This window comes from Crotalus tigris, unplaced genomic scaffold (genome assembly GCF_016545835.1).
Source record: "Crotalus tigris isolate CLP2741 ecotype Arizona unplaced genomic scaffold, ASM1654583v1 scf7180000024430.1745191, whole genome shotgun sequence".
NCBI classification, from domain to species: Eukaryota; Metazoa; Chordata; class Lepidosauria; order Squamata; family Viperidae; genus Crotalus; species Crotalus tigris.
In genome coordinates, this window is record NW_024100597.1 from 555474 (window position 1) to 570334 (window position 14861).

Genomic DNA, 14861 nt, shown 5'->3' on the forward strand with positions numbered 1-14861 from the left:
TGTCCATTAGAAAGATGTGCTCCAATCAGCCATTATTTGGTTTACTGCTCGCAAAGTAACAGGGTGAGTAATATACAGTGTTTCCAAAACATTTGCCTGATTGTAAATAAACCGCTTACACCCAGTTCAGATATAAAAGGCAAAGGTTCCCTTAAGTTAAATTCCTAATGACTGCATGAATCCAGTCATGCAGTTTTCTGTCAATGCCTTCTCCTGACATGGTTCAACTTTCCTGCAGCAATTGAATTCACTGAGATTTTATATCTAAGGCCGTACTTAATTACCACCACTGATAAAATAAAGTACAAGCATATAACTGATAAAGGTAGGCGAGATACTGCCATTTACTGAAACAATTTAAGCATAAGGCAGAAGAATTATATATAGTAATCACCAGAAAACTCTACATCTAATATAATCCCAAAGCTGCTAAAGGAAATTAAATGGCTAAATGTTATCAACTTCAATACAATCCTAGGCCAATCTCAAACTGTTAATATTTTAACATAGCTTCAAAGGCTCCTATATATACTTATCTGGATCTTAAGATTACTCTGAAAAATCAGAACAATTAATTAGTGGAATGACTTGCCTCCAGAAGTTGTGAGTGCTCCAACACCGAAGGTTTTTAAGAAGAGACTGAACAACCATTTGTCTGAAATGGTAGAAAGGTTTCCTGCCTGAGCAGGGGGCTCGACTAGATGACCTCCAAGATCCATTAAAACTGTTATTGTGTTAATTCTATTAAAAAAAATTAAACCACTTTCTGTACACCTCTTTAAAGAGACATTTGTCAGGTGCATAGAAAGAGTTGCATTTTCACTGGTGGCACAACATTTGCAGAATGGCCTCCTAAAAATGCAAACCTAGTTTATAGTCTTTTCAATGGCAGGATATAAAAGTTTATTATTTTCCCAGATTTTTAAATGACTTCTCAAACCAACGTGCAAAAGTAGTCACTGCGAGAGATTTTTGACCTTGGGGAGTACTAAAAGTTTTAAATCACATCTGTATAGTATGAGTTTAAATTATGCTCATTGGGAATACTTTCTTATCAATGTTTGTATTGAGCAAGGAGTTGAATTTGGTGGCCTACATAACCTCATCCAACTATGATCTCAGCTATATTTTTTTATATTGTGCTGCATTTTTAATGTTATTTTTATATGCTTCCCTAAGAAACCTAATTAGAAATTCTAACAAGGATTATATTACACAAACATGCCAGAAATCAATCAATCATATAAAACAAAACAGTGAGGGGAAAAAATAAATTGCACTATGATCTCCATAAGCAATAATATCATTTGTATTATAGGCTATTTCAGACAAATAAATGGGTAATTGAAAATTATGTGCCAGAAATCTTAATTATTTCATTCTTTGTGTATCAAAATTTTGTCTTCCTAACTGCACCGTAATGGATGTAAGTGTCCTTTTCCATCAGACAAACAGTTATGAGAAGTTTAAAAAGTGGTTGGTACAAATTTAGTACTGTTATTTAAGGTAGCAGTGTGTTACTTGCAGGAGCTGATTAACTGATATTTGGCAAAGCATTTTGTTAATAAAAAGTCCGACTGAGATTGATCTTCAGGAAATTAAACCTGCTTGTTACAAGGTGTGCTGACCTGACTCACCCAATTTTGATTAGTTCCAAATTCCAATAAAAATGTACTGTTCTACAGAAGATACTGTTCCCCCCCCCTTTTTTTTTGTAATTGTTTTATCACCACTGCAATAACACTTGTACTAAGCAGAATCACATGAAACAGAAATGCACCCAGTCAATTGAAAGACACTTTCAGGAAGCACAGATCTGGCATGGGGTTTACTCAGCCTGTAGTGTGCCATTTCACCCTACTAAAGCCTCTTCTTTAGAAGTATCAAAGGGCAGAAGCTTGGGGAATGATCTCTAGTGTTAGAAAGTCATCAGATATAGATGGCACACTCCCACAAGACAAAATAAATATAAAGTAGTTGCCACAAATTCTCTTTCACAAAAAGTAAAGGGTGACAGTTTGCTGGTTCTGCTTTTCATCTTATTTATTTATTTAATTTTATTTATATGCCGCCCAATCCCAAAGGACTCAGGGCGACGTACAAAATTAAAACAATCATCTAACAATAAAACAATAAAATAATACAATCATACCGCGAGTCCGATCATATCCCGTCCCCCCCCCGGGGACATCAGCCCCAGGCCTGCCGGAACAGGAGAGTTTTAACGGCTTTCTTAAAGGCCGGCAGGGTGGGAGTAGTTCGAACCTCGGGGGGGAGTTGATTCCACCAGGTCGGAGCCACCACAGAAAAGGCCCTTCCCCGAGGGCCCGCCGGCCGACATTGTCTGGCCGACGGGACCTGAAGGAGGCCCAATCTATGGGACCTCACCGGTCTCTGGGAACTGTGCGGCAGAATGCGGTCCTGTAAGTAACCTGGCCCTATGCCATGAAGGGCTTTAAAGGTGATAACCAACACCTTGAATTGCGTCCGGAGACCCACAGGAAGCCAGTGCAGCTCGCGGAGGATAGGTGACACGTGGGCATACCTTGACGCGCCCACAATCGCTCTCGCGGCTGCATTCTGAACCAACTGCAGCCTCCGAACGCTCTTCAAGGGTAGCCCCATGTACAGCGCATTACAGTAATCCAGTCTTGAGGTGACAAGGGCATGAGTGACTGTGAGTAAAGCCTCTCGGTCCAATCTAAGTTTTCCCTAATTTGGTTATCCTAAAAAGGGAGTGGTGGTTTTTGTCTAGAATTCCAAAAGGAGGTTGTCCATTGTTCAGCATTCTAGAAGCTGAAGCCTCCACATCTGCAGGCTGGAGAAGGCTGCTACAAGGATGTTGATAATTGGTTAATCTAAGAGCCAAATAAGGAAGCTACAGGTGGCCTAGAAAAGTGGACAAATCTTTACCGGGTTTTTTTCAGTGGGTATGTGCATTGACCATCATCGTCAATCATGATTTCATACTGTATATGAATTAAACATATTCAAGTATAAATAATAACCAATACATTCTATGCATCCCAAATGCTGGATTACTGTAAATGATACAAAAAAAATCTCTTATTTTGAATAAACACTGTGATTAAACGTTGTCAAAAATATTCATGTTGGGGATCTGATGCACTGGCAATTCAACTTTACCTAAATAAAAGTATTAATTTGAAGATGAGAGGACTTCATGAAATATTAATAATGAAGTAATTAAATATCAACAGCTAGCTTCAAATATGTGAAAGTCTTCCATCTACTTAATGTTTTGTGTAATGTTTTGAAGAGCATAAATAAAATATAAATAGAAATTATAAGGAAGCAGGATTTTTTTAAAAAAACTTGGGCATTTTTTTGTCTTCTTCAACAGGGAGATATTATGTTGTATGGTGATGGCCTCTTCTTCAACAGAGATATTCATGGAACATGTACAGTAATGTATGAACATGAATGTAAAATGTACAATCTGGGGCCATACATAACCCTTCAGTTTCATTCTTGTGCCCTGCTTCAGAGCTCTCCCGATAAAATGCCAATCCTTTCTTTCTTTTGCATATTCAGAGCTGGAAATTTAAGAGTCTCCTAAATGAATATCTAGAGCAGTGGTTCTCAACCTTTTTAATGCCGTGACCCCCAACCGGTTGTAAGTCGAGGACTACTCAACTGGTGCAGCACCGTTTGCAGAATGGGACTTTTGGCGGGCTCAGCAGGGCAGAGACAGCCTGGACAATTCCTATTGGCTTTTGAAAGCCAATAGAATTAGACTCTATTCAAGAGAGTCTATTCTATTGGCTTTCAAAAGCCAATAGAATAAAAGGGAGTAGCACAGCTAAAGAAAAGGGGGGAAAATGGAGGACTGCATTGTTTGGCGACCCCCGTGAAATGGTTGTTCGACCCCAAATGGGGTCCCGACCCACAGGTTGAGAACCACTGATCTAGAGACTTGCATATGCTTAAGGTTTGCTCCTTAAAACCCTCCGAAAATAGACCATGGTATTGCCCCTTTTGGGAATGGTTCCTGACACTTTACAGACACTAGTTGGGACTTCAGGTTAACAGAAGAGCCCCATATGCACACACACTCAATATGATTCTGGAGGAGACATCTCATTTGTAAACAAAATCTGAAAAGAAAAACAAAGGTAGATATAAGATTGAAATTACAGTTTTCCAGCAGGCCACTCTTTGTCACTGTTTACCTTGACTAAGATTTTGCCTTTCAAACTCTGAGGACTTGGAAGCTGCTTCAGATCCCCGGTCTTCACAGAGGTCAAATCTAGCTTTTCACCGAAAATCTCCTTGAGGTACTGGGCAATTTTCTTTTGCTGTTGAACATTACAGTGATTTTCAATAGACAATATAATTGGAAACCTAAAAATGAGGGGGGAAATCATATTTTAAAAATATCAAAACCACTGCAGTGCACCACTATTTTTTAATTTCTGTGAATAGGTTCTTCTCTTGGAAGTTCCAAAGAAAACAATCAATCTACCAGTTGCTCACTGAGAACAGAAAGATACTAATGGGTAAGAAAGAAAAGGATGAATTATTCGACTCCTCTTTTGGCTTAGTCTTCTTCAACAGAAGAATGGCTGCAGGAATTGGGTATGGCCAGTCTAGAGAAAAGAAAGACTAGGAGTGACATCATAGCAATATTCCAGTATTTGAGGAGCTGCCACAAAGAAGAGGGGGTCAATTTATTTTCCAAAGCACCAGAAGACAAGACAAGAAATTAATAGAAGGAGAGAAGCAATCTAGAACTAAGGAGAAACTTCCTAACAGTAAGGACAATTAACCAGTGGAACAGCTTGCCTTCAGAAGTTGTGGATACTTCATCACTGGAGGTTTTTAAGAAAAGACTGGACAGACATCTCTCTGAAATGATATAGGGTCTCCTGCTTGAGCAGGGGTTTGGATTAGAAGACCTCCAAAGTCCCTTCCACCTCTATTCTAATTGAACAAGAAGGTATGTGTTGCAACAGATAATTATGAGGAAAAAGATAAAGAATAAACATTAGACCAACATGTGGTCTAATAATGTATATTTACTTAGAATTAATTTAAATTTCAGGAGGCAGATGAATTACAATCTATGATACTGAAGAAATTTTAATAAAGGACTAGCAAAAATTTTATGTATTAGCTCTGAAAAATCCTGGAGTACTGGAGCACTTGTAGCACCAGATGACCATCTTCAGAAAAAGGAGAGGTGGAAGATCCAGGGAACTACAAATTTGTCAAATTTCTAAAAGAATGTCATATAGAAGATAAAGATTTCTTCTCTTTACCTTCCATAATGCAGGACAAGGAATAATGGATTTCACTAAAGCAGATTCCAATTTGATGGAAAAACTCCCTCACTATAAGAGCACAGTCAATTATCACAAAAGGTAATTGCTTCCTCTTGACTGAGTAGGCTTAATAATGGCTAAACCATCCTCTGTCTGAAATACTTGAATTGGGATAATTGTATTGAGCAGAGGTTTGGCTTCAGCCATTTTATTTTTGTATAAAATCATGTTTGATAATTATGGATAATATAGGAAGAAAGGAAACAGTATATAGCTCCAGGTTCTTCCCTATCTGCCTTCATTTCTATTACAGGTAGTCCTGAACTTGCAACCATTTGTTTAGTGACTGTTTGAAGTCACAACAGCACTGATAAAAGTGACTCGTGACTTTTCACACTTACGGCCATTGCAGCATCCCCATGGTCACGTGATCAAAATTCAGACCTTTGGCAACTGGCATGCCTCAGGATCATGTGATCACTTTTGCAACCTTCTGACAAACAAAGTCAATGAGGAAACCAGATTTACTCAACAACCATGTTGCTAACTTGACAACTGCAGTGATTCACTTAACAGCTGTGGCACAAGAGGTTAAAAAAGGGGGCAAAACTTACTTAACAACTATCTCACTTAGCAACAAAAATTTGCAGGTCAATTGTGACCATAAGTCAAGGGCTATCTATATGATTAAACTGACATGGAAGATAATACTGTGGGAGGAAAATGCCTTAGATAGAAGAACTGTTTCAGCGGGTAGTTGATAATGTTCTAAGTTAAAATCTAAGCAGGATCATGCTGGCTGGTATCTGGAAGAGAGATCATTAAGGAATAAGACAACAATAGACAAGATTAGGAAGTTGAAAAACATCTTGGAAAAAGGCATGGCAAGCCACTTCTATATTGATATCAAGAAAATTGCATGGTTGTGTTCATGCAGTCAACAGGAGCCAAAGTAAACTTGGTGGTTCTTTACTTCCATCTTAATAGAAAATTATGACAAAGACTGGTTACGAGATACCAGAGGAAACCACCACTACCCCAATAATCTACACAGGCTGCCCTCATATCTAGAATTCTGGGAAACTACAATTAAAACATTAAGGGAAGCTCTGTTTGAAAAATGCAACCCTACAATCTTCAAGACATTTATCGTTATAAAATAAATCCCTTTAAATACAAAGTCATTTCCTACAAAAAAATATATAGAGGGTTGTTTTGCAAACCTTACAACACAGTAAATTGGATATTTTGTTAAAGAAATAAGATTGAGAAATAAATTTTGCTGTATTTTTGAAGAAAAAAAATCTGTTATCAAATAAACACATATTTAAACATATTATTTACAAGCACAGCAGTGAGATTTGCACAACCCTCTTTTATTACAATATTGCATAAAGTACGTAAACCAGAAGGTATAGTTTACTTACTGAATGTACTGTACTTACTCATTCTTAGTAAAGGCATTTTTGTTTATTACATCTATTACATCTTTAAAAGATATTTTGGAAGTAAGAGTGTAACCATGATGCACAACTGGTTCTCCATCTGGGCCATCCCAGCAATCAACTATAAAATAAGAACATTAAATGTTAAATAAATATTTTGCTGATATTTTCCCTTCCAAGAAACAGGCTGAGAGGAGATCAATGCCCCAAGCATATATTTGGCATTTGAAAATGCTATTCAACAAGTGGACATTCTCTTATTACATGCATCAAGTCTCATCTTTCATAATCTATAAAGCTCATGCTGGCAAATGATTAAAGCTGACAAGCTATTATTATCACACAATAATAGCAACAGTTCTGCTGGAAAAAAAAGTATATCAGACGTACAAGTGAGAATACTAACCAACCTTTTACTTAGAGCTATATGAATTGAAGTATTAACTTTTCTGCTACATATTTCATCATTTGCTCAGTAGCTAAGAAATACTTTGATTAACAGCTGCTGAATCATAGTGCTTCCCTGGAACATATAATGGGCTGAGCCAGGCAGTTCTCAGACATAAATAAATACTCTAAAGCAGCAGGGAAAAGGTCCATCAATAAAGATTGTGTTAGCAACCATCAAATTAAGACAGGATAGGATAGGGTATGGTAGAGGAGAGTATACTTTATTTGGCCAGACACACAAGGAATTTGTCTCCGGTGTAGAAGCTCTCAGTGTACATGCAAAGCAAAAGAGTAATAATAATCATAATAATGGTACCAATAAAAGAGGGTAGTCGAGAAGGTTAATGATGCTACAGCCATATAACATGGGTGAATATACTTAGAAATAAGACAGTACTATGAGGAATAGGTGTTCAGCAGAGTGATGGAATAAGGGAAAAAACTATCCCTGTGTCTAGTTGTCTTGGCATGTAATGCCCTATACTGGTGCCCCGAGGGGAGAATTTGAAACAGTTTATTTCCAGGTTGTGAGGGATCTGTAGTTATTTTCTCAGCTCTCCTTTTGACCCACACAAAATACAGGTTTTCTACGGAAGGCAGGCTGATTGTAATTGTTTTTTCTGCAGTCCTAACTATCCATTAGAGTCTAAACATGTCCTATTTAGTTGCTGTACCAAACCAGATGGTTATAGAAGTATAAATGACACTGAATAATTCCTCTGTAGAACTGTATCAACAGCTCCTGTATCAACCATCAACTACTTTCCAAACCTGTTTATGTCAGATCTTCCTTCAGACCTAAACTGACTCTCAGATCTCAGTTATTCCTCAATGGTAGACATAATTACTTATGTAGACTGAAGTATATCACTTATGATGTGCATATGACTATAAGCCAGCATCACTTTAGTGATATTTCCAAATAGATGTTATGTAAGTGAATTCAATTCTACGACATTGGGGTTTTTTCAAACCCAGTTTTCAGAAATAGAATCAAGTGTTTCCCAAATAATTATAGTGCCATATGGGTTTGAGATATAAAATGAGAAATATCTATTTTGCTCCTGCCTTTTTCCTTTGTGAAGGGAATGCACCTTCATCTAAGAATATGACATTATTTCAGTAAATTTGGATAAATGTAGTATTTTGTTTCAGCAGCTTCAATATAAGCTGTTTTGAAAAAGACAGGGATGTTTTTGCCTTCAGTCACGTTATACTCTGATGAAATAAATATCATTTTCAAATATTTATTTATACAGAAGCATAAATTACCAATATTTGGTAATATTCTCCATTAAATATTTTGCATACTTTGAGAGCAGACATAGAACAGAGTAAATAGACGTGTATGTACATATATGGAATTCCTGTCTGGAAGTATCAAATGTTACATATTCAGAGTAAAAACAGAAACTCCACAGCAATAGACCACCAAGTGAAATAAAGAATACACCTTCAAGACATCGGCAGCCATCTTGTAAGACTCGGGCATACATTTCTATTTTAGACTGAGATAGAAGCTGGTCTCCAGTTAGATATGTGTTGTGGGAAGAAGCAATAAAATAGTTGCAAAGAGGTTGCTCCATATCCTGATGTACCTCGTTGTGCAGCGGATTGAACACATCACAAGCCGGACTGCACATAAAATTGGTAAAGCCTGTAAAATTAGAGAAAATAGCAAAATATGGAAAAGTTATAAATTAAGCACACAAATTTAGGCCATTCATGAAGAAGTAACAACATAAAATAGAAACTATTCAAGAATCATTACTCAGATACTTATTTTCAAATGTCATTCTAACATTCCCCAAATAGTTACTGTTGCTTTAATTCTTCATACATTTTTAGACATAATAATAAGTCACTAATCACTTCCATTCCATCAGTAAGCCAAAACTGAGATTTTAGATACACAGCCAAATTCATCCAAAGCATATTCAGTGCTGAAATGCTTTCCTTATTTTGTCTATGGTCTGCTTAGATCTGAATCTTACCAAGCAAAAGCAATAGCTATTTTAGAATTGGAATTTATTTGACAGCATTTCAAGGATTTAGAAAACACAGTAGAATTGTGGCAGGTGTCACAATTATGATTATTGACAAGATGCATACATTGGTTGTTCCATTCTAAAAGCAAGCAATAGATCCAAAGCAGGCAGAAATACTTTGGATCCAGAGTGGGCATGCTCTTTGTAGCTGATGGTGGTTCCTTAAAGGAGTTATCCCTTTTACTGGGTCCTTTCCCAGTCATTCAAGATCAGAAATATAATACAACTGAATTAAGCAGCCATTGAGGTGGTGACAGGGTGGTGCAACACAGCTGCGCCATTAGCAACGTGGATAACATCTCCTTTCATCAAACCCATCTTTTCCAGAACCCACAAGGTCTCCATACAACCTCAAGAAAAGCCATGTTTCCTTTCAGCACAGGGAGACCACTTCAGATCTGAATACTGCTCACTTCTTTTCTGTTCCCATTCATGTTCTATTCATTTCAACATTGAGGGACAGCCTTCCTTGTGCAAAAAGTCACGGAATTTCCCCTTCAACTGTAAAGATTAGCGAATCTCTTGAAAAAAATAATTTTAATTAAACATTTCAAAACAATAGGCATACATTTGTTTCCCCAAATTTCCTGGTTCCTTAACATTGAAATATAAGTTGGCTCATCATGAACACAGTAATGTCACACAGATGGCATACAACAAGAACAAAAGACTGGACAGATTAAAATAAAGTTTTCCAAGTTCAAACCGAATATACAGAAATTATTCTACTCAAATAGATTCTTAGCTTTTGGTCTTTTTTAATGGAAAGTAAGAATACAAGAAGAGAGAGACTCAAGCAGAGCAATAAAAGAAAAAATCAGTAAGGCTATGGAGGTCCCAAAATGCTTAAGCCTGTGTATTAACCTTCTTTTCAGATTGTTTTCTCCAACCTACCAAAAAGGATGCTTGTGATGAAAAGAAAAAAAGAAGTCTGCACCCTGGGGAGCTTTGTTTTATCAACTTTGATGTGCAGTTTCAGGCAAAATGGCCCACACTGTCTAGTTCCATCTATCTATCCATCCATCCATGTATTTTTAACTCATTCATTGATTAATTCATTGCACAGAAACAGGTCATCATTCTTACTATGGTAACTTACTCAATTGCCCTCCTTAAAATTAATTTTCATCTTTTAAAAACTTTTTTCACTGCATCCTAATGTTGCTTAAAACAATGTTGAGTTTAACAATGAGATCTTTAAAAGGACTGTGTCTAAATACTATCCAAGCAGTCAATCCACAGTCTTTCACCTATAATAATCCAAATTTTGAATTAAGAAGTTAAAATTGGTAGGTAGCATCTTACTTAGCCAAGTAATTTTCCAACCAGATGACAGGTGCATCCAATGAAAATTTTGGTTTGTGTTTGGCCTTTAGCAAAACTAGATGAACAGAAAATTAAAGAATTATAAATATGTTCAAAAGGAAAACCCTTCAGGGTCAGCTGTATGGAGCAGGAGAAATGGGATGGAATGTGTATGGAATGTAAACCTGTGACCTACTTTCTTATGTCAGATGCAATGATGCAAGTTGGAAAGGACAGGATTGCATCATGTCATCATTTTTTGACTTGCTACAGGCACTGCTGGTCAGCCTGAGACATTTTGGTGTTAATGACATTCCTTTAAGTCCAACACAAAGTACACTCTATTTTAACTGGGATTAATTTTTTGGGATTGCAGTATAACTAATAATTTGTGTAAATCCCAAAGTATGTTGCCCAGTGATAGGGCTGTTACTATGATTTCTTCATATAATACTGAAAGGAAGCTTTCCTGATTCTGCAAAAAAATAATTATCTTGGACCATCCTTTTCTTTTCAAGAAAATGTTTCCTGAGAATTATTTGAATCTGCTTCTCTAAAGGCTCAACTGACTTTTCTCATCCAAATTCACTCTCAATAAACTCATTCAAGACTACCAGCTAGTCTGTATTTCTTTTTCCCTCAGGTTCAATGCTAGAGCTGTAGCATGGTGGCTCATATGGTTAAGATGCTGGATTGGAGGTTAGCAAGTCTGTGTTCAAGACCCAAGTGTTGCTGCATGGTGGGCTGAGCTCTTATCATTCGCTCCAGCTCCTTGAAAGGAGCCCCTAAGGGTGTCTCCCAGGCAACGGTGATGTCACTGGAAGCGCCTTACATGGTGCCTACAACAGGAACAGGAATGCTACAGCTCCAAACACAGGGGTGGGTGGGAAATATTTCTGATCACTGCTAAATCCACATGCCAGCCTATCAATTTAAATATTGGGAGAACCTGAACTTGAGATAGGATCTTTTCAAAACACAGGTAATAACGTGTTTCACTCCAAACATACAGGTTTAATATGAGCGTCTGTCAAAGTAGTTTCTTCAACTTATTGGAGCCAGTTGTCTATTTCTAGATTTGTTGAGTCCGTGGCGGGAAAACAGACACGAGAAGCAGCTGGAGTTCTCAGTTTCATTTATTCAGCGTTCAGCTACAGGAAGATGTCTTCAGCCTCGCCCAAACGCCTCGCAGCCTCTTATATAGGCAACTCCCGGGTAAATGGGTTACTTTTCCCGCGCCAGCACCCGCGCATGCGCACGGCGCTGGCGACAGCCTGTCTGGTCCCGGGCAGCTTTGCACCTGCCCGGGACTGCCTGCAAACGCCCGAGCCGTTTGCAAGGCTCGTGACATAACACCCCTTTCCCCCGGGCTAAAACTACTACCAACATACAACATTTATTTTATATGACATTTTGCTCCCCAGTGCTCCCACTGATTACTGGCTTTTGCCTTGCCAGCAATGTTATGTAATCTTCTAGATACTTAGGAGATTTCTTTGCTCTCTGTGACCTTCTTAGCTCTGGGTTACTGTCATAAGTCCCCTGACTGGAGGGAGGCGTGAGCCTGTTCTCTCTATTGTGCCCTGGTGTCTTCCAAGGACTGTGCCCCGATGCCTGGCCTTCTTGCTTGCCCACCGGGCTCGTCAGGCCAGGGCTTCTGTTACTTTGTGACCTGGTTGACCTACCTAGCTGTAGACCCTCAGGCCCCTTGAAGTGATAGCCGCTGCTGGTCGTCTCTGTAGAACCTCCTAGGTCAGTCCAAGACCTGTCAGGAGGCTGTCCATTCCCTGAACCCCATTCTGTGTTCGGGCTCGTGTGGGTTTCTGTACTTTCCCAAAACTCAGGTGTTCCCTGATTTGTGCTAGTGTTGTTGTAGTCGGGACTTGGTTCCTCGACTAACTCTGTGTATGTTTGACCCCCTGTAGGATTTGGGGTAAGGTCAGGCCAACCTTGGGAATTGTGTGCCAGTTCTCTTGCGGGGAATGATTTGTTGGGATGCACCCGGGTATCCTCCGTTGCTGGAGTGCTGTGTGATGTGTGTGGAAAGTGAGTATGCCCCCGGGGTGACTCCCTGGCTGGAGTAGGCGTGAGTGCCTTTTGTGTGGGTAAGCTCCATGACTTTCTTTTCGGAGCAATTGCAGAACCTTGGGACGAGCCGTTTGTGGCTCCCTCAGTGGAGATGGGCAGTATCTGCTTTTGCCTGTCCCTTTTCTCCAAAGGGTCCCCCCCTCCCCCCCTTGAAAAGACCCAGGAGTCCTCAGCAGAAAAGTCTCGCCTAGAGCGAAGTTTGGTCGATGTGCCGACGCAGACAGTGACCGTTGTCCGGGCAAAACCTCGTAGGAGAGGAGGACCTGTGATCCTGGGCACGACGCGGGGACCCATGGTATGCGCAGGGCCCGTAATTGCGGCCCAAACCGGGCACCCACAAGTTAGTTGTCTAGGTGCCTCTAGGATGTGAGGTAGATGAAAGGCAGTCCCTGTCCGGATGCAACCGGTCATTCTAGTAGTAAGTTGGCCTCGAGGGCCCTGGCCGCTAACCCAACGAAGTTTCAGCTGGACTTCTCCCTGTAAGAAGTAGAAACCGGTGTGTGCGATAAGAAAGGAGAAAGTCAAGCAGCACCTGTGATGCCAGTCCCCGTAGGTGAGTCTCTTCAAGGCGTCCTTTGCGATGCGCACCATGCGTTCAGCCAGACCGTTGGTGGACGGGTGAAACGGCGCAGACGTGGCATGACGAATCAGGTTTGCCTGTAAGAAAGCTTGGAATTCGGAGGAGGTGAATTGAGGGCCGTTGTCTGACACAATGACATCTGGCAGCCCGTGTGCAGCAAAAATCCCCCTCAGTACCTGAATAGTCTTTGCAGTGGTGGTGGATGAGACAGGCACAACCTCAAGCCATTTTGAATGGCTGTCAACAAGGACCAAGAAGAACTGGCCCTGAAAGGGCCCAGCGTAGTCAATGTGCACCCTAGACCAGGGGGACTGTGTTTCCTCCCAGCTATGCACAGGAGCTTGGGGCATCTCTGGGCGAGATCGTTGCAAAACAGGTGCCATGCGTGTTACCTTAGCCTCAATATCCTTTTCTCTAAAGCAGGCCACCACAAGTGGCTTCGTGCAAGAGCCTTCATACGGACAAGGCCAGGATGACCCTCGTGGAGGGATTCTAAGACCCTAGTCCTCATTGAGGTGGGAATGACAACTCTGTTTCCCCAAAGCAGACAACCCTGAGAAAGGGACAGTTCGTTTCGTTTGGACCAGAAACTCTGAAACTCAGGACTAGGGCAGTGCTCAGGCCACCCGGACAGGACCCAGGAGCGGACACGTGAAAGTGTGTGATCTGTACCTGTTTCAGCGGTAACATCCCTGGCACTAAGAGGGAGCTCGGGCGAAAGGCTTGGATTGATAGAATGTTGACAGCTGGACGCGGGTCAGCTTCCTACTACTTACTGCAGAGGCCACTCTACTGAGCCATCAGCATGGCCCATTTCTTTCCCAGGCTTGTGTAGTAATGAAAAATCATATGCAGACAAAAAAATAGACCACCTAAGCATTCTAGGGGAAATGATGTGGGGAGTCTGCTTACGTGTGGTAAACAGTCCCAGCAGAGGCTTATGGTCAGTGAAGACCGTGAAATGCCTGCCATATAGAAAATCGTGGAATTTTTTAATTCCAGCAACAACAGCCAGAGCCTCCCTGTCTATCTGAGCGTAGTTGCGCTCGGCAGAAGACAGTGTTCTGAGTAGTATGCAATAGGAACCTGAGTTCCATCAGACCTGAGGTGACTCAGGACAGCTCCAACCCCGTAGGGGGACGCATCACCAGCGATGCACACAGGGAGAGACTCGTTGAAATGTGCAAGAACACTGTTAGAAGTGAGCAAGGCCTTGACTTCTTTAAAGCAAGCCTCATGCGCTTGTGACCACAGCCACACAGCCTGTTTGTCTAGTAGCCTGTGAAGAGGCTCAGCTACACTAGCGTTATGTGGAAGAAAAGAATTGTAGAAATTCAGGAGGCCTAGGAAGGCCTGAAGTTCGGCCTTAGACTTTGGCCTGGGTGCATCTAAAATAGCAGTTAGTTTGGATTCAGCAGGATGAATCCCAGCAGCATCAATTTTGAATCCCAGAAATTCAGTAGAAGGCACCCCCATCTGGCATTTGTCTTTTCTGAGCTTGAGGCCTGATTTCCTGAATCTTAACAGGACAGCCCTAAGCCTTTCAGCTAGAATGTGTGTGGAGTCTCCTGCAATCAAGACATCGTCAAAGTAGGGGCAGACCCCTGGTATAACCTCGTAGTGTGTTTTCCATTACGCTTTGGAAAATCCCAGGAGCGAC

At 40.5% G+C, this 14861-nt stretch overlaps 1 protein-coding gene across 4 annotated transcripts in view; it reads right to left on the reverse strand.

Annotated features, from left to right (window-relative positions):
* The window catches only part of PLCH1 (phospholipase C eta 1), a 161950-nt gene that overhangs the window by 41820 nt on the left and 105269 nt on the right, over positions 1-14861 (reverse strand). For all 4 annotated transcript variants that reach the window (XM_039330630.1, XM_039330629.1, XM_039330627.1 and 1 more), the window contains exons 8-10: positions 8634-8837; positions 6731-6851; positions 4194-4365 (exon numbers count right to left, since the gene is read on the reverse strand). In XM_039330630.1, the coding sequence (XP_039186564.1) occupies positions 4194-4365; positions 6731-6851; positions 8634-8837 (497 nt within the window). The remainder of the gene's footprint in view (positions 1-4193; positions 4366-6730; positions 6852-8633; positions 8838-14861) is intronic.